General features: G+C 49.9%; 1 protein-coding gene across 2 annotated transcripts in view; it reads right to left on the minus strand.

Moving 5' to 3' along the window:
• The window catches only part of RASGRP4 (RAS guanyl releasing protein 4), a 138,450-nt gene extending 113,430 nt beyond the window's left edge, over positions 1 to 25,020 (minus strand). For both annotated transcript variants that reach the window (XM_063937890.1, XM_063937891.1), the window contains exons 1-6: positions 24,813 to 25,020; positions 14,883 to 15,094; positions 13,606 to 13,711; positions 13,450 to 13,503; positions 1,123 to 1,257; positions 769 to 916 (exon numbers count right to left, since the gene is read on the minus strand). In XM_063937890.1, the coding sequence (XP_063793960.1) occupies positions 769 to 916; positions 1,123 to 1,257; positions 13,450 to 13,503; positions 13,606 to 13,711; positions 14,883 to 15,094; positions 24,813 to 24,835 (678 nt within the window). In that variant the 5' untranslated portion in view covers positions 24,836 to 25,020. The remainder of the gene's footprint in view (positions 1 to 768; positions 917 to 1,122; positions 1,258 to 13,449; positions 13,504 to 13,605; positions 13,712 to 14,882; positions 15,095 to 24,812) is intronic.
• Positions 25,021 to 26,768: the final 1,748 nt, after the last annotated feature.

The following is a 26,768-nucleotide window of genomic DNA, read 5'->3' on the forward strand; positions in this document are numbered from 1 at the left end:
CATATGGCCATGGCAGCCAGCTTGCTACCTTATACTAATTTGAGTGTATGCCCATCTGTGCCGATTATCCATCCGTCTATTCATCTGCCAGCCGCAGCAATCATCCTTAGTATTGGCACTTACACCCACCCCATGTTGGGTGCAAAAAGATCCATCTGAAACAGGCGTCCCATCTCCGTCTGCATACAGCGAACAGACGTGGAAGTTGGCCTACGTGCCCATGACACTTCCATAAGAGAGATCAGTGGTTGCAGCCAAATTGCCACCCAGAAATACCCATTTCAAAGAAAGAGTCTATAAGGAGAACAATCTGTATGCACATTCTCCCCAGCATGGTCTGGGTGCAAGTCCAGATAATAATGGTGATAGCTGCGTATGTAAAATCAGTGCGCGGTGGCCTTCCACTTGGAGATGCACGGAAAATCGGCACATAGGGGCGGATTGTCACATTAGCAGAAATTAGCAGGCTGCGGATATGTTAGAATCAGGCCAATAAATATTAGAGAGACTTTAGATAATGGGTTTACTGAGTACGATCCATTAGCTCAGTTATGGTCCATGGCTATATGGCAAACCCCCTACAGAAATCCAAATTAAACACTTATCTGGAAGGACTCAACCATAGGTCTAAACTGAAAGATTATATTAAAGCAATGAATAGGTTGGAATCTTAACAAAGTTTGCAAAAGGGAATAAGAAGAAGTCTGTACAGAGAGATCATACTGAGACTTGCATGATTGGCCTTAGTAGGATGGCTGAAATGTTTACCGATATTCTGCAGAAACACTTGAATTCCAGGTAGCTGAGATGATCTGCAAGTTCTGATGGCTCCAGGTGGTCAAAGAGAAGGGAGACTTTCCTCTTCTTGTTGAAGCTTGGTGACTCGGGGAAAATCTTTGTAAAGTCCTCATCAAAACTGGTACAGACAAAGATGAAAAGAACATAGTCATGATGATTAATGGAGAAATAATCAGTTATAAAATAAAAATGTCCAAGTTGGAAGAAACATGTGGAAGACGATAGAAGGCAGGTAGTAATGAAATTCTGCATAATTTTGTATGAGAGTGAACCATCCAAAATCTAGTCTAGTTTGGAGAATGGAGGACCAGAAGAAGTCCTTACACATATGAAGTGTCAATGCTCCTCCGGTGGTCACTGGGCCTTCTCCGATCCTTCACCACCTCCCATAAGTCACACATCAGCTCTTCTAGCTCACTGTCCAGCTGAAACACCTCTGGATATTGATTGACCCAGAACCTGAAGGTGATGAAGAGCTGGATTTAGCTATAATGTGCAAACTAGAAGACATTGGGTCTTACTCAGCATTCTTTAAAATGAAAAAAAAAAGGTCAGTATCGTGTTTGTCAGTGCAAGCATAACTGTTGTTGTGTTGTGTGTTTCTCCACGATCTGTCTTCACACCATGCTCCGTTCTTAGTATTTGCATTCAAGCGGTACATATAATAATACAAAATAATAAGATTTTACTTACCGGTAAATCTATTTCTCGTAGTCCGTAGTGGATGCTGGGGACTCCGTAAGGACCATGGGGAATAGACGGGCTCCGCAGGAGACATGGGCACTTTAAGAAAGAATTTGGATTCTGGTGTGCTCTGGCTCCTCCCTCTATGACCCTCCTCCAGACCTCAGTTAGAGAAACTGTGCCCGGAAGAACTGACAGTACAAGGAAAGGATTTTGGTAATCCAGGGCAAGATACATACCAGCCACACCAATCACACCGTATAACTTGTGATAACCTTACCCAGTTAACAGTATGAACAACAACAGAGCATCAGATCAACGCTGATGCAACTATAATATAACCCTTATTGAAGCAATAACTATATACAAGAGAAACAAACAATCTGTCCAGTCGTTCTGCGTGTCGCGCAATCTGGGATGAGGCCGCCCTATAGTTCCCGTAAGCAAAAGCAGTGTATCTCCAAAAACACTTAAAGTAACTGAGCAAGAAAAGGAAATTATTGTCTACGGGTACCAAAAGGCGCCTTAGTGCATTATACGTCAAAAATGTTCTGTTTTCCTGACCCTAGCCGTTCTGGCTACATAAACCTTCAAAGCCCTGACCACATCCAGTAACTCGGAATCCTCCAAGTCATTAGTAGCCGCAGGCACCACAATAGGTTGGTTTATATGAAAGGATGAAACCACCTTTGGCAGAAATTGTGGGCGGGTCCGCAATTCTGCTCTATCCGCATGGAAAACCAGATAAGGGCTTTGATGTGACAAAGCCGCCAATTCTGACACACGCCTAGCCGAAGCCAAGGCTAGTAGCATGACCACCTTCCAGGTGAGATATTTCAATTCCACCGTCTTGAGCGGTTCAAACCAGTGTGATTTCAGGAAACTCAACACCACGTTAAGATTCCAAGGTGCCACTGGAGGCACAAAAGGGGGCTGAATATGCAGCACTCCCTTTACAAACGTCTGAACTTCAGGCAGAGAAGCCAGTTCTTTTTGAAAGAAAATGGATAGGGCCAAAATCTGGACCTTAATGGAACCCAATTTTAGGCCCAAAGTCACAAAGTGAAGGAAACGGCCCAGCTGGAATTCCTCCGTAGGGGCATTCCTGGCCTCACACCAAGCAACATATTTTCGCCATATACGGTGATAATGTTGAGCCGTCACGTCCTTCCTAGCCTTTATCAGCGTAGGAATGACCTCATCCGGAATGCCTTTTTCTGCTAGGATCCGGCGTTCAACCGCCATGCCGTCAAACGCAGCCGCGGTAAGTCTTGGAACAGACAGGGCCCCTGTTGCAACAAGTCCTGTCTGTCACACCCCGCGGGCAGCGGCGGCCGCGCTTACCTCTGCGGGTGTCCTGGATGGCCTGGCGTCTCTCCCCTCCGGCGGCCTCGGGGGTCCGGCGTCGGGTCGGCGGGTCTCTCCGGCGGCTCCCGGAGCGAGGGCGCCGCCATGCTGCTCTAGATTAGGTAGGCGGAGCGGGGCTGACGTCATCTGCCCGCTCCACCAATCAGACTAAGGCGGGAGGTTCAAAGCCAGACGCCGAGCAGGAAGCCGGCGCCTGTGTATCATCATTCTGCTTGTCAGAAGCAGTGATCTCCAGAGCTCCCTTGTTCCTGTTTCCGCAGTGTCTCCAGTGTCCCCAGTGTCTCCAGTGTCTCAGTGTTTCCTTGTGCCTCCAAGCGCCCGAGCGCCATCACGCACCTCCGTGCCTCCAAGCGCCCGAGCGCCATCACGCACCTCCGTGCCTCCGAGCGCCATCACGCACCTCCGTGCCTCCAAGCGCCCGAGCGCCATCACGCACCTCCGTGCCTCCAAGGCGCCCGAGCGCCATCAAGCACCTCCGTGCCTCCAAGCGCCCGAGCGCCATCAAGCACCTCCGTGCCTCCAAGCGCCCGAGCACCATCACGCACCTCCGTGCCACCAAGGCGCCCGAGCGCCATCAAGCACCTCCGTGCCTCCAAGCGCCCGAGCGCCATCAAGCACCTCCGTGCCTCCAAGCGCCCGAGCGCCATCACGCACCTCCGTGCCACCAAGGCGCCCGAGCGCCATCAAGCACCTCCGTGCCTCCAAGCGCCCGAGCGCCATCACGCACCTCTGTGCCTCCAAGCGCCCGAGCGCCATCACGCACCTCCGTGCCTCCAAGCGCCTGAGCGCCATCACGCACCTCCGTGCCACCAAGCGCCTGAGCGCCATCAGCACCTCCGGTGCCTCAGCACCACAGAACCTCAGCACCTTGGTGCCTACGCACCTTAGTACCACAGAACCTCAGCACCTCAGTACCTCGGTGTCTCAGCACCTCAGTGCCTTCAGTACCTCAATAATACCAGCACCTCTGTACCTCAGCACTTAGCACTTTTACTAGTCTTGTTTTTCAGGAGACCTTCATCATTCCTCCGTGCTTCCTGCTTACCGTCTTCATCCTGTATGAAGAAGACCTACATCCGGCCATCTCTATTGCGACCCAGTAGCGGTTCCTCTTCCCAGTCACCGGAAGAAGCCCCGAGTCCACAACACCCTTCGACCAGGTCAGTGATAGTATACACAGGCCTCATGGACCCGGGGAATCGGAACCCAGAAGCAAGTGCCATCCAAGATCTGGTTTCCCGTGTTCAGAGTCAGGAAGCGGCGCAAAACCAGGTGATGCGGTATCTCCAAGAACTATCCGGCAGGTTGGATCAAATTCAGGTTTCCCTGGCTTCAGTAGTTCCAGTTCCAGTTCCAGCTCCAGTACCCACTCCGGTAGTTGTTCCTGTTAATGCTCACGCAGTGTCCGGTACCAGGTCACGCCTTCAGCTTCCCACTCCCTCTCGCTACAACGGCAACCCGAAGAATTGCCGTGGTTTTCTTAACCAGTGCGAGGTGCAGTTTGAACTCCTCGCACACAATTTTCCCACGGATCGATCCAAAGTAGCATACATTATTTCCTTGCTTGAGGGTTCAGCGTTGGAATGGGTGTCTCCTTTATGGGAGCGATCTGATCCTTTGGTTTCCAACTACACTAATTTCATCTCATCTTTCCGCAGGATCTTTGATGAGCCTGGCAGAACGGCCGCTGCCTCTTCAGATCTTCTCAGAGTTCGACAAGGCTCTCGTTCAGTGAGTCAGTATGTGATTCATTTTCAGACCATAGCTTCCGAATTGCGCTGGGATAATGATGCCTTACGGGCCGCTTTCTGGAACAGGCTGTCCGACCGTCTTAAAGACGAATTGATTACAAGAGATTTGCCAGATTCTTTGGAACAGTTGATCTCGCTCTGTGTGAAAGTGGATCTCCGCATGCAGGAACGAGTTGGCGAACGTTCTCGGTCTGATCGGTGCAGATTCCGGGCTCCTCCGTCTAAACCATCGGTTACGACAGCTCCAGACGAACCCATGCAGATTAATCGGTCTCGACTGTCTCCAGAGGAGCGACAGCGTCGGCGTGAGAACAAACTTTGCCTCTACTGTGGAGCCGCGGATCACTTCCTCAAGTCTTGCAAAGCTCGCCCGGGAAACGGGCAATCCTAGCCTGTTCTGGGGAAGTCAAGCTGGGTGTGGTTTCTCAATCTTCTCCAGAAGTGGACTGTTTACTCTCAGTATCTTTGTCTACTAAAACAAAAGTCAAGACCGTTATGGCTCTTTTGGATTCAGGTGCTGCGGGGAATTTTATTTCTCTTTCCTGCGCCCAGAGTTTGGGTTTGAAATTACAGCTGGTCGAGCGACCTATTACTATTACAGCCATTAACGGGGTTCAAATTCCTAACGCCTTGATTACGAGTCAGTCTGAGTCAATTCAGCTACAAGTGGGAGCTTTACATCATGAACAACTGAAGTTTCTAGTTATTCAGGAAATGTCTCATGATCTCGTTTTGGGTCTTCCCTGGCTCAGGCTACACAACCCTCATGTCGACTGGGGGTCGACACAAATAATTTCTTGGAGTCCTTTCTGCCGATTGAATTGTCTTACTCCTGTCGTTCCACTCCGTGCATCGGCCAAGTTGGACGTTGAGTTAGTTCCTGAGGCTTATCGAGAGTTTATGGATGTCTTCTCGGAACAGGCGGCTGATAAATTACCTCCGCATAGGGCTTGGGACTGTCCCATTGAGCTCATTTCTGGGAAAATACCTCCCCGAGGTCGCACTTATCCTTTGTCGGTTCCAGAGACACAAGCTATGTCTGAGTACATTAAGTCGAATTTGCAGAAGGGCTTCATCTGTCCCTCCACTTCTCCAGCGGGAGCTGGCTTCTTCTTTGTAAAAAAAAAAGATGGAGGGCTGAGACCATGCATTGACTATCGTGGTTTAAATGAAGTCACCATTAAAAACAAGTATCCTCTGCCGCTCATCACAGAGCTTTTCGATAGAGTGCGTGGAGCTCGAGTATTTACTAAGCTTGACTTAAGAGGAGCATACAACTTGATACGTATTCGTCAAGGAGATGAGTGGAAGACGGCTTTCAATACGAGAGACGGGCATTATGAGTACCTGGTAATGCCATTTGGCCTCAGCAACGCCCCCGCTGTCTTTCAAGGATTCATTAATGAAGTATTTCGGGATATGTTGTATCTGAATGTAGTAGTCTATTTGGATGACATTTTGATTTTTTCAAAGAATCTTCCTGAGCACCGACTACAGGTTAAGGAAGTACTCCTTCGGTTGCGCAAGAATCACCTTTATGGCAAGATCTCCAAGTGCACCTTTGAGGTTCCTTCTATTTCATTTTTGGGCTACATTATTTCTGGAACTGAATTGCGTATGGATCCGGAGAAACTTTCGGCCATCCGGGATTGGACTCAACCTCTTTCCTTAAAAGCAGTGCAACGATTTCTAGGATTCGCAAATTATTATCGGAAATTTATAAGAGGTTTCTCTACCATCGTGGCACCTATTACGGCTCTGACTAAAAAAGGGGCTGACCCAAGCAATTGGCCTTCTGAAGCAGTAGCAGCGTTCAAACAGTTGAAGACTGCCTTTATATCTGCTCCCGTACTTCAGCAGCCAGATTTCCTAAAACCATTCTTTTTGGAGGTTGATGCTTCCACGGTAGGCATAGGTGCTGTACTCTCGCAGTACGCCTCAGATGGGAAGTTGCATCCGTGTGGGTTTCATTCTCGCAAGTTCTCCCCTGCTGAACTAAATTACACCATCGGAGACAAAGAGCTACTGGCAATTAAATCTGCGTTGGAAGAATGGAGGTATCTTCTGGAGGGTGCTAAACACTTAATTACAATTTTTACGGACCACAAGAATTTACTGTATCTAAAGACGGCCCAATGTTTGAACCCCCGTCAGGCAAGATGGGCACTCTTCTTTACCAGATTTTCCTTTATCATCAAGTATCGGGCTGGAACTCTAAATACCAAGGCGGATGCCCTATCCCGTTCAGTGATGGCTTCCGATGAGGAGAATACAATGGGGAAGGCATTAATCCTCAGTCCCATCTCTATTTATGCAGCTCCCACTAGGTTGGGTCCTCCTCCTGGAAGAATGTCGGTACCAGTTAAATTTCGACCAAAACTGTTGCAGTGGGCACACACTTCTAAGTTTTCTGGTCATCCGGGAGTTCAGAAAATGTGGGAATTTCTGCGAAGATCATACTGGTGGGACACTATGAAAAAAGATGTTCAAGAGTATGTCAATTCGTGTCCTCAATGTGCTCAGCACAAAACTCCACATCTGCCGCCTGCGGGTTTGTTGCATCCTTTATCCATTCCTAAAAGGCCTTGGACTCATATCTCGATGGACTTTGTTACTGAATTACCGCTCTCTAAGGGTCATAACACCATTTGGGTGATCATTGACCGATTCTCTAAGATGGCACATTTTATTCCGTTGACCGGATTACCCTCCGCTTCCAAGTTGGCCCTGTTATTTATCCAAGAGCATTTCCGCCTGCACGGGTTACCTCTGGAAATAGTCTCAGATCGGGGAGTACAGTTTACAGCGAGATTCTGGAGAGCCCTCTGTTCAACTCTACAAATTAAGCTCAAATTCTCTTCTGCTTACCATCCACAGACTAATGGGCAAACTGAACGCGTCAATCAGGATCTAGAGACTTTTCTCCGTATTTACCTTTCCCCTTCTCAAGATAACTGGGTGGAGTTGTTGCCGTGGGCTGAGTTTGCCCACAACCATCTTTATCATTCTTCTACTGGTGAGTCTCCATTCTTTATTAATTATGGATTTCATCCCCAAGTTCCGGAGTTGCCCATTTGTCCTCCAGAGGAAGTTCCTGCTGCAGCCTCAACTCTCCGACATTTCACTCAAATTTGGAGCCGAGTTCATGCCAATCTTAAGAGGGTTTCCGGTCGCTATAAATTCTTTGCGGATAGGAAACGACGAGCAGCTCCTCAATATAAGGTTGGTGACAAGGTATGGCTCTCTACCCGCAATCTTCGTTTGAAAGTACCCACCATGAAATTTGCCCCAAGGTTCATTGGTCCTTTCTCAGTGCGGCAAGTCTTGAACCCGGTCGTTTGCAAGTTGGAGTTGCCTTCCAACCTTCGAATTCCAAACTCCTTCCACGTCTCTCTCCTCCGCCCCCTCATTCTAAATCGGTTCCACTCAGCATCTCCTAGGCCAACTACTACAGTGTCTGAAGCTGGGACAGAATTTGAAATCAAAGCTATTCTTGACTCTCGTTATTTTCATAAAAAATTACAGTACTTGGTAGAGTGGAAAGGTTATGGTCCTGAAGAGAGAAGTTGGATCAATGCTACTGAGGTAATGGCTCCCCGACTGGTTCGAATCTTCCATTCCAGACATCCAACTAAACCCGGAAAGTGTCCAGGGGCCACTCCTGGAGGAGGGGGTACTGTCACACCCCGCGGGCAGCGGCGGCCGCGCTTACCTCTGCGGGTGTCCTGGATGGCCTGGCGTCTCTCCCCTCCGGCGGCCTCGGGGGTCCGGCGTCGGGTCGGCGGGTCTCTCCGGCGGCTCCCGGAGCGAGGGCGCCGCCATGCTGCTCTAGATTAGGTAGGCGGAGCGGGGCTGACGTCATCTGCCCGCTCCACCAATCAGACTAAGGCGGGAGGTTCAAAGCCAGACGCCGAGCAGGAAGCCGGCGCCTGTGTATCATCATTCTGCTTGTCAGAAGCAGTGATCTCCAGAGCTCCCTTGTTCCTGTTTCCGCAGTGTCTCCAGTGTCTCCAGTGTCCCCAGTGTCTCCAGTGTCTCAGTGTTTCCTTGTGCCTCCAAGCGCCCGAGCGCCATCACGCACCTCCGTGCCTCCAAGCGTCCGAGCGCCATCACGCACCTCCGTGCCTCCAAGCACCCGAGCGCCATCACGCACCTCCGTGCCTCCAAGCGCCTGAGCGCCATCACGCACCTCCGTGCCTCCAAGGCGCCCGAGCGCCATCAAGCACCTCCGTGCCTCCAAGCACCCGAGCGCCATCAAGCACCTCCGTGCCTCCAAGCGCCCGAGCGCCATCACGCACCTCCGTGCCACCAAGGCGCCCGAGCGCCATCAAGCACCTCCGTGCCTCCAAGCGCCCGAGCGCCATCACGCACCTCCGTGCCTCCAAGCGCCCGAGCGCCATCACGCACCTCCGTGCCTCCAAGCGCCTGAGCGCCATCATGCACCTCCGTGCCACCAAGGCGCCTGAGCGCCATCAGCACCTCCGGTACCTCAGCACCACAGAACCTCAGCACCTCGGTGCCTCCGCACCTTAGTACCACAGAACCTCAGTACCTCGGTGTCTCAGCACCTCAGTGCCTTCAGTACCTCAATAATACCAGCACCTCTGTACCTCAGCACTTAGCACTTTTACTAGTCTTGTTTTTCAGGAGACCTTCATCATTCCTCCGTGCTTCCTGCTTACCGTCTTCATCCTGTATGAAGAAGACCTACATCCGGCCATCTCTATTGCGACCCAGTAGCGGTTCCTCTTCCCAGTCACCGGAAGAAGCCCCGAGTCCACAACACCCTTCGACCAGGTCAGTGATGCTGTCTTAGAGGCAGAGGCCACGGGTCCTCTGTGAGCATTTCTTGCAGATCTGGATACCAAGTCCTTCTTGGCCAATCCGGAACAATGATTATTGTTCTCACTCCTCTTTTTCTTATGATTCTCAGCACCTTGGGTATGAGAGGAAGAGGAGGAAATACATAGACCGACTGGAACACCCACGGCGTCACCAGTGCGTCCACAGCTATCGCCTGAGGGTCTCTTGACCTGGCGCAATACTTCTGTCTTGTTGAGGCGGGACGCCATCATGTCCACCTGTGGCAGCTCCCACCGACTTGCAACCTGCGCGAAGACTTCTTGATGAAGTCCCCATTCTCCCGGGTGGAGGTCGTGCCTGCTGAGGAAGTCTGCTTCCCAGTTGTCCACTCCCGGAATGAACACTGCTGACAGTGCGCTTACGTGATTCTCCGCCCAGCGAAGAATTCTGGTGGCTTCTACCATCGCCACCCTGCTCCTTGTGCCGCCTTGGCGGTTTACATGAGCCACTGCGGTGATGTTGTCTGACTGAATCAGAACTGGGTGGTCGCGAAGTAGGGACTCCTCTTGGCGTAGGGCGTTGTATATGGCCCTTAGTTCCAGGATGTTGATGTGGAGGCAAGTCTCCTGACTTGACCAAAGACCTTGGAAATTTCTTCCCTGTGTGACTGCCCCCCACCCTCGGAGGCTTGCATCCGTGGTCACCAGGACCCAGTCCTGAATGCCAAATCTGCGGCCCTCGAGGAGGTGAGCACTCTGCAGCCACCACAGGAGAGACACCCTGGCCCTGGGGGATAGGGTGATTAACCGATGCATCTGAAGATGTGATCCAGACCATTTGTCCAGTAGATCCCATTGAAAGGTCCTCGCATGGAACCTGCCGAAGGGAATGGCCTCGTATGATGCCACCATCTTTCCCAGGACTCGCGTGCAGTGATGCACCGACACCTGTTTTGGTTTCAATAGGTTTCTGACCAGTGTCATGAGCTCTTGAGCCTTCTCCATCGGGAGATAAACCCTCTTCTGGTCTGTGTCCAGAATCATGCCCAGGAAGGGCAGACGAGTCGTAGGAATCAACTGCGACTTTGGAATATTTAGAATCCAGCCGTGTTGTCGTAACACTTCCAGAGAGCGTGCTACGCTGATCAGCAACTGCTCTCTGGACCTCGCCTTTATGAGGATATCGTCCAAGTATGGGATAATTGTGACCCCTTGCTTCCGCAGGAGTACCATCATTTCTGCCATTACCTTGGTAAATATTCTCGGTGCCGTGGAGAGACCAAACGGCAACGTCTGAAATTGGTAATGGCAATCCTGTACCACAAATCTGAGGTACGCCTGATGAGGTGGATAAATGGGGACATGAAGGTATGCATCCTTTATGTCCAGAGACACCATAAAATCCCCCCCTTCCAGGCTTGCGATGACCGCTCTGAGCGATTCCATCTTGAACTTGAACCTTTTCAGGTATATGTTCAGGGATTTTAAATTCAATATGGGTCTGACCGAACTGTCCGGTTTCGGTACCACAAACATGTTCGAATAATAACCCTTTCCTCGTTGAAGGAGGGGAACCTTGACCACCACCTGTTGGAGATACAATTTGTGAATTGCAGCTAACACTATTTCCCTCTCTAAGGGGGAAGCTGGCAGGGCCGATCTGAGGTATCGGTGAGGGGGCATCTCTTTGAATTCCAGCTTGTATCCCTGAGACACAATATCGATTGCCCAGGGATCCACCTGTGAGTGAACCCACCGGGCCTGGCTCCGCCTGTGGAGCCCCAGCGTCATGCGGTGGATTTAGTGGAAGCCGGGGAGGACTTCTGTTCCTGGGAACTAGATGTGTTGTGCAGCTTCCTTCCTCTGCCCCTGCCTCTGGCAAGAAAGGACGGCACCTCGGACTTTCTTGCCTTTTTGTGATCGAAAGGACTGCATTTGGTAATACGGTGCTTTCTTAGGCTGTGAGGAAACATATGGCAAAAAATTTGACTTTCCAGCAGTAGCTGTGGAGACCAGGTCCGAGAGACCCTCCCCAAACAATTCCTCACCCTTGTAAGGTAAAACCTCCATGTGCCTTTTTGAGTCGGCATCACCTGTCCATTGCCGAGTCCACAGGACCCTTCTGGCAGAAATCGACATTGCATTTATTCTAGAGCCCAGCAGGCTAATGTCTCTTTGAGCATCTCTCATATATAGGACAGCGTCTTTTATATGCCCCAGGGTCATTAATATAGTATCCTTGTCTAAGGTATCAAGTTCCTCAGATAAGGTATCCGTCCATGCTGCTACAGCACTACACACCCAGGCCGACGCAATTGCCGGCCTTAGTGAGGTACCTGAATGTGTATAAATGGACTTCAGGGTACCCTCTTGCTTTCTATCCGCAGCATCTTTTAGGGTGGCCGTATCCTGTGACGGCAGGGCTACCCTCTTGGATAAGCGTGTTAAAGCTTTGTCCACCCTAGGGGAGGATTCCCAGCGTAACCTGTCCGTTGGCGGGAAGGGATACGCCATAAGCATCCGTTTGGAAATCCGCAGTTTTTTATCTGGAGATTCCCAAGCCTTTTCACATAACTCATTTAGCTCGTGTGAAGGGGGGAAGGTCACCACCTGCCTTTTGTTCCCCCCATACATATGAACCCCCTTGTCAGGGACTGGGGTTTCCTCTGTGATGTGCAACACATCCTTAATTGCTATAATCATATAACGGATGGATTTAGCCAATTTAGGCTGTAACTTTGCATCATCGTAATCGACACTGGAGTCAGAATCCATGTCGGTATCTGTGTCAACAATTTGGGATAGTGGGCGCTTCTGAGACCCTGACGGCCTCTGCGACATAGGATCAGGCACGGGCTGAGACCCTGACTGTCCTAAGGTTTCAGCTTTATCCAACCTTTTATGTAAGGAATTAACATTATCATTTAAAACCTTCCACATATCCATCCAATCAGGTGTCGGCGCCGTCGGCGGAGACACCACATTCATTTGCTCCCGCTCTGTTTCCACATAGCCTTCCTCGTCAAACATGTCGACACAAGCGTACCGACACACCACACACACAGGGGATGCTCTTTTTGAAGACAGTTCCCCCACAGGCCCTTTGGAGAGACAGAGAGAGAGTATGCCAGCACACACCCCAGCGCTATATAACCCAGGAATCACACAGTAACTTAGTGTTAACCCAGTAGCTGCTGTAATAATGATTTTTGCGCCTAATTATGTGCCCCCCCTCTCTTTTGTACCCTCTTCTACCGTGTATCTGCAGGGGAGAGCCTGGGGAGCTTCCTCTCAGCGGAGCTGTGGAGAAAAAATGGCGCTGGTGAGTGCTGAGGAAGAAGCCCCGCCCCCTCAGCGGCGGGCTTCTGTCCCGCGTTTATGTACAATATTATGGCGGGGATCATATATATATATATATACAGTGCCCAACTGTATATATGTCAAACTTTTGCTAAGAGGTCCTAATTGCTGCCCAGGGCGCCCCTCCTGCGCCCTGCACCCTTACAGTGACCGGAGTATGTGGGTGTAGTGTGGGAGCAATGGCGCACAGCTGCAGTGCTGTGCGCTACCTCAGTGAAGACTGAAGTCTTCTGCCGCCGATTTCGAAGTCTTCTTGCTTCTTTCACCCGGCTACTGTCTTCCGGCTCTGCGAGGGGGACGGCGGCGCGGCTCCGGGATCGGACGACGAGGGTGAGATCCTGTGTACGATCCCTCTGGAGCTAATGGTGTCCAGTAGCCTAAGAAGCAGGACCTATCTGCAGAGAGTAGGGCTGCTTCTCTCCCCTCAGTCCCACGATGCAGGGAGTCTGTAGAGGGAGGAGCCAGAGCACACCAGAATCCAAATTCTTTCTTAAAGTGCCCATGTCTCCTGCGGAGCCCGTCTATTCCCCATGGTCCTTACGGAGTCCCCAGCATCCACTAGGACGTTAGAGAAAAGATGCTTGATAGTGAAATGTGAGTGTTCCCCATTACACCTTGTGTAAAGAGGCAAGTAAAAGTGTGACAAAGTGGAGAACGGCGGAGCACGGCAGACAAAGGACACTTACCTGAGGAAATGGCAGATCTGCATTTTTCTTTGGTTTTGCGCAGCTTCCCTGTAGGTAATTGGTCATTAAGGAATTAAACACAAATACTAGGAGAGCAGGCTAGCACAATGAGCACCTATAGCAATTCTGACCCCATCCCAACAAGGCTAAGGATATAGTTGTAGAAGTTTCCGTGCAAACTCAGGTGACGGCACCACCCAACTGTGCATGACGAGGATCATGTGAACGGTGTCTTCATTTCTCCAAAGCTTTCCATCCACATCTTCTCAGACATGAGAAACAGAGTAAGGCAAAGGTCAATACAATATATAGGGTTGGGTAGACGATCCCGATGCACGGGATGACGGCAGTCAGAATACCGACGCTGGCATTCTTGATGATGAAGATCCCAACAGGGGTGAGTTATAGTTGTATTCTAACTCACCCCACTAACCCTCCCTGTCCACAGCCTAACCCTAACCATCCGCATTAGTGCCTAACCATAAGCTACCTGGTAAGTGCCTAAACCTAACCCCCCACTCCGCACAGCCTAATCCTAACCCCTTAGTGTCTAAACCTAACCTTACCCCGCAGCCTAACCCTAATGTCCCATGTATACTTACCTTCGGGATCCCGGTTGTCGGGATTCTGACATCGGGATCTAGATGTTTTCTGGATTCCGGTGTCGGTGTTCTGATGGGTCTCAGGATTCCGGCGCTGGTATTTCGGCTGCCAGTATCCCAACAGCTGGGATATTGAACGTAACCCTATTTAACATCCGTGTCACTAATGATAATACATTTGATAAGTGATATCATATTTGACATCCCATCTGCATACTTAAATGATAGCTAGAAAATGATTGGTCCTCAAGAGGTTTAATATAACGCGTTGGGTAGAGAATGCCGGCACTGGGAATGCCGATGGTCAGAATACCGACCGCGGCATCTCGCTGCTCGTAATCACGACAGGGGAAGGTAAGTATACTTACCTTCCCCAAATGTCCCCCTATCCCTCCCTCCCAACAGCCTGAAACTAACCTCCCCCACCCCGCAGACTAACCCTAACCTCCCCCCGGTGGTGCCTGAACCTAACTCCCCCTTCCCGCAGCCTAAACCTAACCCTACCCCCCGCAGCCTAACCCTCAGGGTGGGGTGCCTAACCCTAAACCCCTCTCCCCACAGCCTAACCCCCCCGGCATGCAGCCTAACCCTAACCCCCCCGGGATGCAGCCTAACCCTAACCCTCCCCCGCAGCCTAAACATAACCTTCCCCCTCCTCGTGGCTTACCACTTGCGTGTCCCAGACGTTGCTCGTTCGGGATCCCGGCGGTTGTGATTCTGGTGCCGGGCAGGTGACCCTGTTGGGTTTCCGGCGTCTGTATTTCGACTGCCGGGATCCCAACAGCCGGGATCCTGACCGCATCCCAATATAACAGGTAGTACACTATTTACCAAATGACTGAATGCATTTCTCCATCAGTTCTTCCAGACTGCAGCCCTTCCCCAGCTGGGCCAGGGTAACAGTCACCAGAGCCTGGTTAATATCAGCAGGACTTGGGCAGGTCATCCTTCTCCTCCTCCTGTTCTGACTATGTCGGCTCTTAACAAGAAGGCAGACTCCATTGCTGCTTACGGTTTGGTTTGAAATGTCTAGGCGAGGTTTTCTGTAAAAGGAAAAGATGATCACAGGCGTAAACCTTACAAGATACACGTCGCAAATTCAGTCTTATATCTTCTGCTACAGTACGTGCCTTTTTCTTGTATATTTTTTTAACTACTGTTAAGAGTGACGGTCAGATCAAATCTCACTGAAAAAGGAGATTTATGGTAGACTTACCATTGTTAAATCTCTTTCTGCGAGGTAGATTGGTTCCACAGGGAAAACATTGGGGTGTAGAGATGGATCTTGATCCACAGGCACCAACAGGCTAAAGTTTTAGACTGTCCCAGGATGCATTGGGGCCTCCTCTATAACCCAACCTCCAGGCACTGGAGCTCAGTTTTGTTAACCAGTCCAATGCAGGAGCAGGTAAAAGAGAAGGCAGATGTTAGTCACATAGAACCACGTTCTCATGACAGGAGAAGGGACCAGCGGCTAATGCCATACAAACCCATAGACGCTAGGTGCGTCAGGGCAGGCGTCCTGTGGAACCAATGTACCTCACAAAAAGAGATTTAACAAAATGTTAAGTCTACCATAAATTTCCTTTTTCTGCAGCGGGGTACATTGATTTCCACAGGGAAAACATCAGGGATGTCCTAAAGCAGTTACTCATGGGAGGGGACGCGCAGTAGCGTGTATGAGAACCCGGCGTCCAAAGGAAGCATCCTCGGAGGCGGAAGTATCAAAGGCATAGAACCTAATGAACGTGTTCACTAAGGACCACGTAGCCACCTTGCACAACTGTTCAGCGGACGCGCCTCAGCGGGCCACCCAGGAAGGTCCAGCAGACCGAGTAGAATAGGCTTTAATAGCAGCAGGACCTGGAAGACCAGCCTGTGCGTATGCTTGTGCACTCACCATTCCAATCCATCTAGCCACGTTTGTTAAAACCAAAAAGTACAAAAAAGGGTATCTGACCTCCTAGTAGAGGCAGTCCTCTCCACGTAAATATGGAGAGCCCGTACCACATTCAGAGATAAAAGCCGGAAACACAGTCTCTTGGTTAAGATGGAAAGATGACACTACCTTAAGTAGATAACCAGGGAGAGTCCTAAGAACTGCCCGGTCATGGTGAAAAATCAGAAAGGGTGGATGACAGGACAAAGCGGCTAAGTCAGACACCCTCCAGGCAGAGGCAATAGCCAGTAGGAACAGGACCTTGACCGTGAGCCATGTAAGGTCCACTGACTCAAGAGGTTCAAATGGAGACTTGCAGGGCATTCAGGACAACAGACAGATCTCATGGAGCCACAGAAGGGACATAGGGAGGTTGAATCTGTAAAACAGCCTGAGTGAAAGTATGAATGTCAGGAATAGACTCAATTTTTCTCTTAAACCACACCGACAAGTCAGACATATGAACCTTGAGGGAGGCCAGACGAAGGCCTAAATCTATGCCTTGTTGTAAAAAAGCCTGAAGTCTGGAAGCACTGAATTTGTAAGCATCGTAATTCTTAGCAGCACACCAGGTGAAGTAAGAATTCCAGACCCTGTAATAAATCCGTGCAGATGCCGGTTTGCGGGCCTTCAGCATAGTTTGGATAGCCGAAAGTTCCATGGAATTGCCAATGCGTCCACGAATGCTGCTTGAGGATCCCTGGTTCCTGATCCGAAGACCGGAATTTTGTGATTGTGTTGAGACGCCATCAGGTCTACATCTGGTAGGCCCCACTTGTCCACTGGGAGTTGAACCACCGGTACCACCACTCCTGTATCCAGGAGGGAACTCACAACCAATTGTAGATATTGCGCCTTTATCGGATACAAAGGGGTAACCATTGTGCAAAACTGGTGAGGGGGACGCCTCTTGAAAGAGACTGCATACCCATGAGAGACAACTTCTCGCACCCATGCGTCTGAAGTGGTCATTAACCGGACCTGGGTGAATCGCAGAAATCAGCCTCCCACCCTGGGGACCCCCAGGGGGAGGCCTATCCCGTTATGCAGCAGGCTTGTCACGTTTAGAAGCAGGATTCCTGCCCAGGATTGTTAGGCCTTGGGCTTAGTGGTTTTTGGGAGCACGAGATAATCTCGGGTATGCCTGACCTTCGCTTTCCCTTGAGGCCGAAAGCAGGGGAAAAGTGGTACCTTTTGCCCTCTGTGCAGAAGGAGTAGCATTTGAGAGAAAGGCAGACATAGTAGTCGCCCATCCAGACCAGTGATGTGCGGTAAGCTCAGTGGCTGGGGAGGCACTGACAGCTCCACCTCCCCACCTCGGATCCCTGTCTGCCACTAATACTATCGCGTCCTGCCGCTAATACTATCGCGTCTTGCCGCCCGCACCTACACCACATCCCGCCACCCGCACCTCCGCCGCACCCACAGAGTGATGACAGCGGATCCAGTGATTGATCCGCTGGCCAATCACTGCGGCCTCACGGACAGGGGCGTGCTTTCATGGGTTGAAATCACGTCCCTGTATGAAAGCGGCATTTCTAATGGTGCCTGTCACACATCGCAGGCAGCGGCGGCCGCGCTTGTCCCTGCGGGTGACTTGGACTGCCCGGCGCCTCTCTCCCCCCGGCGGTCTCCGGGTCCCGGCGGCGTGTCGGTGTGTTCCTCCGGCGGCTTCCCGGAGCGAGGGCGCCGCCATCGTAAGTGTGGTCAGGGAGGCGGAGCAGGACTGACGTCACCTGCCTGTCTGCATCTCCGTGTCTCCAAGCATCTCCGTGCCTCCAAGCACTTCCGTGCCTCCAAGCATCTCCGTGCCTCCAAGCATCTCCGTGCCTTCAAGCACTTCCGTGCCTCCAAGCACTTCCGTGCCTCCAAGCATCTCCGTGCCTCCAAGCATCTCCGTGCCTCCAAGCATCACCGTGCCTCCAAGCACTTCCGTGCCTTCAAGCATCTCCGTGCCTCCAAGCATCTCCGTGCCTCCAAGCACTTCCGTGCCTCCAAGCATCTCCGTGCCTCCAAGCACTTCCGTGCCTCCAAGCATCTCCGTGCCTCCAAGCACTTCCGTGCCTCCAAGCATCTCCGTGCCTCCAAGCATCTCCGTGCCTCCAGCACCTCAGTGCCTCCAGCACCTTAGTGCCTCCAGCACCACAGTGCCTCAGCACTCAGCATCACTGTGCCTCCGGCACCTCAGTGCCTCAGCACTCAGCATCACTGTGCCTCCGGCACCTCCGTGCCTCAATACCTGTGCCTCCAGCACCTCAGTGCCTCAGCACTCAGCATCTCTGTGCCACCGACACCTCCGTGCCTCAATACCGGTGTCTCCAGCACCTCAGTATCTCCAGTACCTCTGTGCCTCAGCATTCAGTATCTTTACAAGTCTTGTCTTTCAGGAAACCTTCAAGTATTCTTCCGTGCTTCCTGCCTGCCGTTTTAATCCTGCATGAGGAAGACCTACATCCGGCGATCTCTACTGCGACCCAGTAGCGGTTCCTCTTCCCGGTCATCGGAAGAAGCCCCGAGTCCACAACACTCCCAAATCAGGTCAGTGATAGTGCCGCTTTCCTATGTATTTTCAATGGGCTTTTACTGCCCATGGCTTGGCCCCGCCCGCGCCCGCCCCCCGCTCCCACACCTTTCCCATTGACAATGGGAGGCACCACGATCGGTGCCTCCAAACCCCATTTAAATAGTAATAATGATTAGATTAATATAAAGGAGATACTTACTGTATGACACAGAATATGTGTCATAAGTATCTTCCTTGTATTATTTTAATCACTAATGACAGGGAAGGCACTGCCTCCCCTGACTGCACGTCCCTGATCCAGACCCAATTTTTAATTAGGTCTTCCCCTAATAGGATGTCCCCAGTAAAGGGAAATACCTCCAAGGACTTTTGGAGTCCAGTTCCACCTTCCATGACCTCAACCACAGAATATGGCGAGCCAGGACAGACGTATTTGACGCCTTGGCAGCCTACACACCCGCCTCAGGGAACACCTCCTGGTGTAAAAAAGTTGGCGGTGGTATTGCGAGACAGGGAATGTCTGGCATTGTCAGAGATATCCTCGGGCAGCTCATCCTCTAATGCCTGATCCAGTCATCAATCTATTTTGCAGCCCCAAGAGGACGCAATCGTGGTCTATGTACAACACCTGTCAGGGAGTAATAGACTTCAGGCATCCCTCCACACACTTATCTGTCGGTTCCTACATTGAGGGGAAAGTGGTGACAGGCAGAGTGAACGGCACCCAAGATGTGCGACACTTTAGTTCACTAGTAGTGAATTACCCACTTTTTATATAACTCTGCAGGGAGAAGATAGCAAGCTAATGCCCGTTGCGGACAGGGGGAATGTCTTCCCAGGATTAGACCAGGGGTCTTGTCGGATGTCCACTTAATGGTCAGATTGTGGTAACAGAGTTTTCATTACCTTCTGACATGTGAACATATCCGTTTGCTTAACCACAGTAAGGGAATCCACTTATCAGTGATTTGAAGGATTTGCTTACTAGTAACCACAAGGGCAGTGGCATCATTTAGCAATGAAGAATCCTTGTCAGAAACACCTAATATAGGGACAGACAGGACATCGTATTCCCCCTCTCTTCAGATAAAATGTCAGAGAGATTATTGGATAGGGAGGAGGAAGCAGACCGCTTTAGAAGACCCAGAGACACGAGAGTGACCTGGCATTGAGTTTTGCCTGACCAAGGAATAAGTCATACACTGCAACCTGTGAGGCAAAGTTATTCCCGCCCAAAGCGGAGTAACCATAGGGACATCAGTGACTGTAATGTGACAGGTGGTCCATAGGGGGCATAAAGCGTTCAACTAGAATACCCAGTAGGTTTGAGCCCAGGACAGCTTCTGATTGGTTACAGAAGCTACGGACTAACTGGGAAATGTATGAGACATAGTACACAGACCATTACACAAACTTCCCCCTCAGGTAAATCCGTTGTGCATGCTCTGCAAGATGCAGGACCGTCCCCAGATTTACTGCCCTACATGTTAGACATTATACACAAATGCAACAGAGAGCGGTTTAGTACAATGAAGCCAGACAGAGTACAATACCTGCGAATAAATCCGTTAGCATGTGACTGAGTACCCAGTACACATCACCTGCGAATAAATCCGGTATTATATGACTGAGTACACAGTAGAATACACGTAATAGGTAAATACTGTGACGCTCTATATATTGACCCAGACGCACCTAGTCCCCTAGGGTACAGAATACAGTGATAGACATATCTGGGATACACCGCAGTGAAATCACATAGCAGATACAGGCACACATAGTCACATTTGCAATGCAGATAATTATTTTCATGACAATAAAATTGCATTGGATTATCATGTGAACACATATATATATATATATATATATATATAAAACAATGCACGGTCTGAGACCGGATGTATATATCAGAATACTCGTACAATATATTCTGGCACAGGTACACTTGTTCTTAACTAACACTGTCTTAATATTGACATGTAGCATACTTAAGTGTTTGTAAATCACGGCGCTGATGTACTGACGGGTTTACAAGGGAGACCTTGCCCTGCAGTCCCGGAGACCAGTCACAGCTATTTTAGAAAATGGCGCCCAGCGTCTCAATCAGGGAGTGAGGGAGAGTGTGAGGCAGCTCCAGGCGGGAACACTTACTAGTAGAATGGCGCCCTGGGCTGGGGAATGGGCTACAGGTCAAGGGCCTTCTCCCCTATGCTGGCCTCCACCACCTGGTACTAAGGAGTCTTATTAAAGTGGACATTAACATATCCGACCTGTATTCCTCTGCCCTGGTGGATATAGTGGGGTCCCTGCTCTGTTACAGTGTCCACGCCAGCGTCGCAGTCCGTCTCCGCCTGGGGGAACCTCTTACCTCCTCCCTTCTGTAGCAGCCACGTGAACCAGGAGAGCGCCTGCGACCATGTGCCTAGAGCCGGAGCGTCTCCGCCGCAAGTACCCGGGAACAGAGCCAGCGGGAGTATGCAACGCCGCTGGGGAGGTGACGGAGCCACAGCACAAAATGTCACCCTGACATGTAAGTGCTGCGGCCCTTGAAGTCTTCAAAAAGCTTTTTCAGGGCTGCCCAGTGCAGCCCCCCTGTTAAGTGACCTGCTTCTGCAGGCACCAACTCGAAACTGAGCTCCAGTACCTGGAGGCGGGGTTATAGAGGAGGCCCCATTGCATCCTAGGACAGTCTAAAGCTTTAGCCTGTTGGTGCCTGTGGATCAAGATCCATCTCTACACCCCCCGATGTTTTCCCTGTTGAAACCAATGTATCCCACTGCAGAAGCCATGTATCATTCAGTCTATCAGTGTCACGTACACTGAAGAGCACCAGTCAGGCAGTGTCACACAGGAAAGGAGAGATGATCAAAAATTTTAATATAGTACAAAACCCTTTTCACCAGTTGCCCGACCCAGAACCTGTTTATGGCACAATCGGCTATGGAACCTGGTTCAAAAATTTGCAGCTGATCTTGCTGAAAATTTGAATAAACAATACAACTTATTACCTTTTTTATTTTAAATAAAAACAAATTTTAAACAATAACACTTTTATTCTTAGTTAAGAAAAGTATTTTAATTTTTAGTTTCTAACCGAGTTGTGAACATTACAGTTTGCTATTTGCAATAAAATAGAAATTTATCTATCTTCCAAAATTGTTATAATTTAACTCGGAGGACTGTGTACCAGCTCACACATGTTCAACCTTCTTGGTTTTAGAAACAGTTAAAACATTCTAGAAATTCAGGGGAATTTCTGAACTGATTCAATAGTTTGAGTACTAGTACAGGAAGGTGAGCACCACACAGTCTGTTAGAGGCCTAGAGGTGGAGGCATCAATGTATAAAACGGGTGCGATACAATATCTCAGCGCTCCGGATGCCAGCGGTCACCTGACTGACCCCTCATCCCGAACCCGAGAATCCGACACGTTTGGGGGAGGCAAGTAGGCTCTACAACCCTGAGGATGACCACAGAATAGTAACCATTACACAGCAAAAGTTCATCGACCTGTCATTAGGTAATCGAGATCTATACCATAATCACTGGCTAGTTTTCCCAGCATCAATCAACATAAATCCCCCCAAACTGCCTTTTTATACCTTCGGCCAGTGCTTCTCAAACTGTGTGCCATGGCAGCCTGGGGTGTCTCAGGGCACTTGCGGGGGTGCCTTGGATTGGCGATCCAGGGCCAATTCAAATTATTTATGGCCAATGTAATAGGCAAAACCAGTGCTGGTGGCTGCCAATCATAAAATATGTGGACAACAGAAGTGAATCCTGTCCCTCACTACACAATTAAACCCAAGGATAACACAATTTACTTAGTTTAATATGTCTTTCTAAATTTCTCAATAAGACACTTTTCGGCCTAGGGGTGCCATGAAAATAATTTGATACTCTAGGGCTCCGTGATTCAAAAAAGTTTGGGAACCACTGCCTTAGACTCCTTCTCCCCTTCCCATACTGACACTTCCACCTTGCCCTTAAAAGGGAGCTCCTCACAGGTTGATCAATCACATGCTGTCAGCTGCCCCAGGCTGGAGAGGAGAATTGCACTGATATTAATCAAGCAGGTAAGACACACATCTCCTATGCTCCAAATGCATGGTTTTCCTGGGCTCAACAGATAAACACCCCTGGTTCCTCTGTAGCACACTGCCCCTATTGCCACAGTGCCTATGCCGGTCACCACGCATTTCGCACATATCATACCTTATAACCTGATAGGTGGAATGGGGTGAAGATAGTAACTGAGCACGTAGTTGAAAAAACATGCCTGTTATCTTTTTCACCAACTACAGGACACATTCAGTTACAAACTGATGATGATTACTTGTCGGAAGGTAGACAGATACAGTATGCTGCCAATGCAGAGATGTATGCGTCTCTGCATACGTGTAAAAATACTCTCGGTCTGATTCTGACGTTATATTGCTGAAGGACATATTTGTGTGATTCTTGTTCACTGCTCTTACGCCTATGTCACACTGTGCATACGCCCTGATTGTGTTCGCAGTGGTAGGTGCGATTTCTGATGCACACACGGAGACGTACACTGCATATGTATTAGACGTTGCTGGGTAGTGACTGGGAGCAGATGTACGGATTTGGTCCTTATGGTCCTGTCACTGAAGTGTTTGCGTATACACACCTTCAGATGCATGGATGTACACCATGGAAAGGCTGTGTAGCGGCTTTTACACAAAGTGGCAGATGCGGCTGCTGCATCTAACTCAGAATCAGGCCCTCCGTAATTTTCACCCATTTTGCTTCCGACTATCAGCTCCAATATCACACATAGGGCTCCATTTAACAAAAATGCTAATTGTCTGCATCATATTTTGTTTAGCATCACTGCGATACCGATGTTTAACATCACCAACCTGTTTGGCGCGACCATCGCTGTCTTCCTCCTCCTCCGGCAGCCTGCCCGGCAGTGGGTTGCTGACTAATGAGCATGTGCTTCAACGAGCTGGAGACTCAGCTGAGCCTGGAAGGCTTCACTGGTACTGGAAAAGTTTTGCTGAGTCCCCAATGGGGACTGTGCCACTTATGTAATCTACAAATGACATCAGCTCAGCTGTACAGTCATAAATGGTGGTAAACTAAGCTAAGCTTACCGCTACTTGCTAAAGACTGCGTGGATGTCATAACCCTTCATAGGCATCAAAAATGAGCCCTAAAGGGATTATTAATAATTTTTAAGTGACGCCCATAGCAGGCCCAGCCTTTCAGTATAACACACGCAGAGGAGAGGATCAGTGTGTCACAGTAACACATACAGTAGGAGAAGACCAGTGCATTAATGTCGCACACACACATAAATCTGTCACACTCCCACAAAGCAGAAGAAGCAGATTTACATACTGTAACAGATGCTGTTCAGTAAAACTCTGCTGGTCTACACTTTTGCACAAGCTGCTATCACATTTGGGGTCATTCCGAGTTGATCGTAGCTGTGCTAAATTTAGCACAACTACGATCATCTTTCCTGACATGCGGGGGGACGCCCAGCACAGGGCTAGCCCGCCTCGCATGTCAGTCTGGCCCCCCGCGCAGAAGTGCAAAGGCATCGCACAGCGGCGATGCCTTTGCACTTCAGGAGTAACTCCCGGCCAGCGCAGCTTTAGCATGCTGGCCAGGAGCTACTCCTCGGCCCGCAGCGGCTGCATATGACGTCACGCAGCCGCTGCGGCCCGCCACCCGTTCGGTCCGGCCAGGCCTGCGTTGGCCGGTCCGCGCCTACGAAACGGCGGCCAAACGCTGCCGTTCCGCCCCGCCTCTGCCTGTCAATCAGGCAGAGGTGATCGCTGTCCTGCTACGGCCTTCGGCCGCCCCGCAGGCGCAGTAAGGCGCATGCGCAGCAGGGACCCGATCACTCTGCTGCGTTAAAACGCAGCGAGCGAACGGGTCGGAATGACCCCCATAGTCCCTCCCTATGTGATCTTACAGCTATAGTTTCACATCACCATTCAGTAGTACCTCTCGGATTAGCCTATCTGGCCTGTTCACTTGTCTAATGCTCTTTTTCAGAATTAGTCACCTTGCATAAAGTACTGTACATCTCCATAACTTACACAGTAAGCAGAAACCAAACCATATCAGGAACAGATGCCTTACACCCAGCTGAGAGGCTTGTGTAGTCCTTTAAAAGATGCCCCCTTAAAGTCCTGACATGCACTCAGCAGACATGAACTACAAAGTGACTGTCAGATCCACTAGCCAACTAGACTATCCGAGGCTCAGCACCCACAATCCCCGGCGTCTCACCCAAGATGGGCAACTCAATCTCACCTCTTGCTGTCTTTGCGATTCATGTTGCGGGAAGTCAGAAATGTAGAAGAAGGGTCCGGGGGTCTCTTCTCAGCTTCCTGGCCTACAGTTCTTCTGTGTGTGACCCCCGTGTCATTATTACACCCAGTTTTCAGAGATGGTGGGGACTCTGTGACAGGGGAGTGTCTCCGCTAGCACAGACTGATAAAGAGGAACTGCAGGGAACTGTGTCATTAGTAGCAAGGCTAGAATGCACACAGCTTTCATACTGAGTTTAACCAAAGACTTGCGAAACACTACATGCACCTCTCCGTGTCTAAAACATTTAACCCCTTCCCCGACTGCTCACTCTGATGTTAAATAAATAAAAAATTAGGCAACTCTGTTCTTCTAATGTAGGGAGCTGTAAAGGAGAGGACCTAACATATGATCTATTTACTAAGCCTTGGAGAGAGATAAAGTAGAAAGAGATAAAGTACCGACCAACCTGCTCCTGCGTGTATACATATGGTCACACCTATATTCTACTTGTAGCGCAGTACAAGTGGAGAGCTTCTCTCAATATCAGAAGAGGCAACCCCTGGAGATATCAGGCGATATTTTGCGCTGCTTAACACCATCCCTATAATTTTCTATTCAAACATAGGGACTCATTTATAAACGAGTGATAAAACTTGTTGTGTATGATAAATGGTGCTCCAGCCAATCGAGCAAAGCGAGACATGCAAGGGGACACGGAGCACTAATTGGGGTTCCTGGTCCTGTTACGGAAAAAACAATACCAAAAACATTTAAAAATCTCATGTCGACCTTTTCATGTGTCAGCCTGTTTCCAATGTCGACCAATAGTGGACAACCTATTGACTGTCGACCCATTAATCCATAACCATACTCACATTACCCTGCTCTGCATCCACATTACTCTGTTCTGCACTCACTTTGCCCTGATGTGTACTCACACCCCCCAGCTATGTACTCATATTACCCTGCTCTGCATTCACATTGCTCTGCACTCACTTTGCCCTGATGTGTACTCACACCCCCAGCTATGTACTCACATTACCCTGCTCTGCATTCACATTGCCCTGATGTGTACTCACACCCCCAGCTATGTACTCACATTACCCTGCTCTGCATTCACATTGCTCTGCACTCACACTGCCCTGATGTGTACTCACACACCCAGCTATGTACTCACATTGCCCTGCTCTGCACTCACATTGCCCTGATGTGTACTCACACCCAAGGGCGTAGCTACCATAGGTGCAGGCAGTGCAGCTGCTATGGGGCCCAGAGCTGAGAGGGGCCCACCTTCCCTGTCACAGTTACATGTGTTATATACAGGTGTGTAGCTACTATAGGTGCAGGGAGTGCAGCTGCTATGGGGCCCAGCACTGAGAGGGGCCCACCTTCCCTGTCACAGTAACATGTGTTATATACATTTTTTGCCATTGGGGCCTGCAATATATCTAGGTATGCCCCTGGACTTGCTCATTGTAGTGTGGTATAAAATGAACTGGAGGGCATTTTTTTATATTACATAATATGAACCGGGGCACTGTAATGAGGCACAATATGAACGGGGAGCACTGTTTATCACAATGTGAATTGGGGATACTGTGCGGCATAATGTGTACTGGCAGCTCTGAAATGTGACACAGGGTGAACTGAAGCACTACTACGATTCATAAAAGAAACTAGGGCACTACTATGGACATAACATTAAATAAAGCTCTACTATGGTTCAGAAAATTAACCAGGGCCCTATTATAGGGCATAAAATTAACAACTTCGGCAGAGAAGAGTTCTCTAGATGCATTGGGACGGGGGGCGCTTAAAATGTTGCTATGGGGCCCACAAAGTTCTGGCTACGCCCCTGTTCACACCCCCAGCTATGCACTCACATTACCCTGCTCTGCACTCACATTGCTCTGCACTCACATTACCCTGCTCTGCACTCACAATGATTACTCTACT

Source organism: Pseudophryne corroboree, chromosome 8, assembly GCF_028390025.1.
Source record: "Pseudophryne corroboree isolate aPseCor3 chromosome 8, aPseCor3.hap2, whole genome shotgun sequence".
Classification (NCBI taxonomy): Eukaryota; Metazoa; Chordata; class Amphibia; order Anura; family Myobatrachidae; genus Pseudophryne; species Pseudophryne corroboree.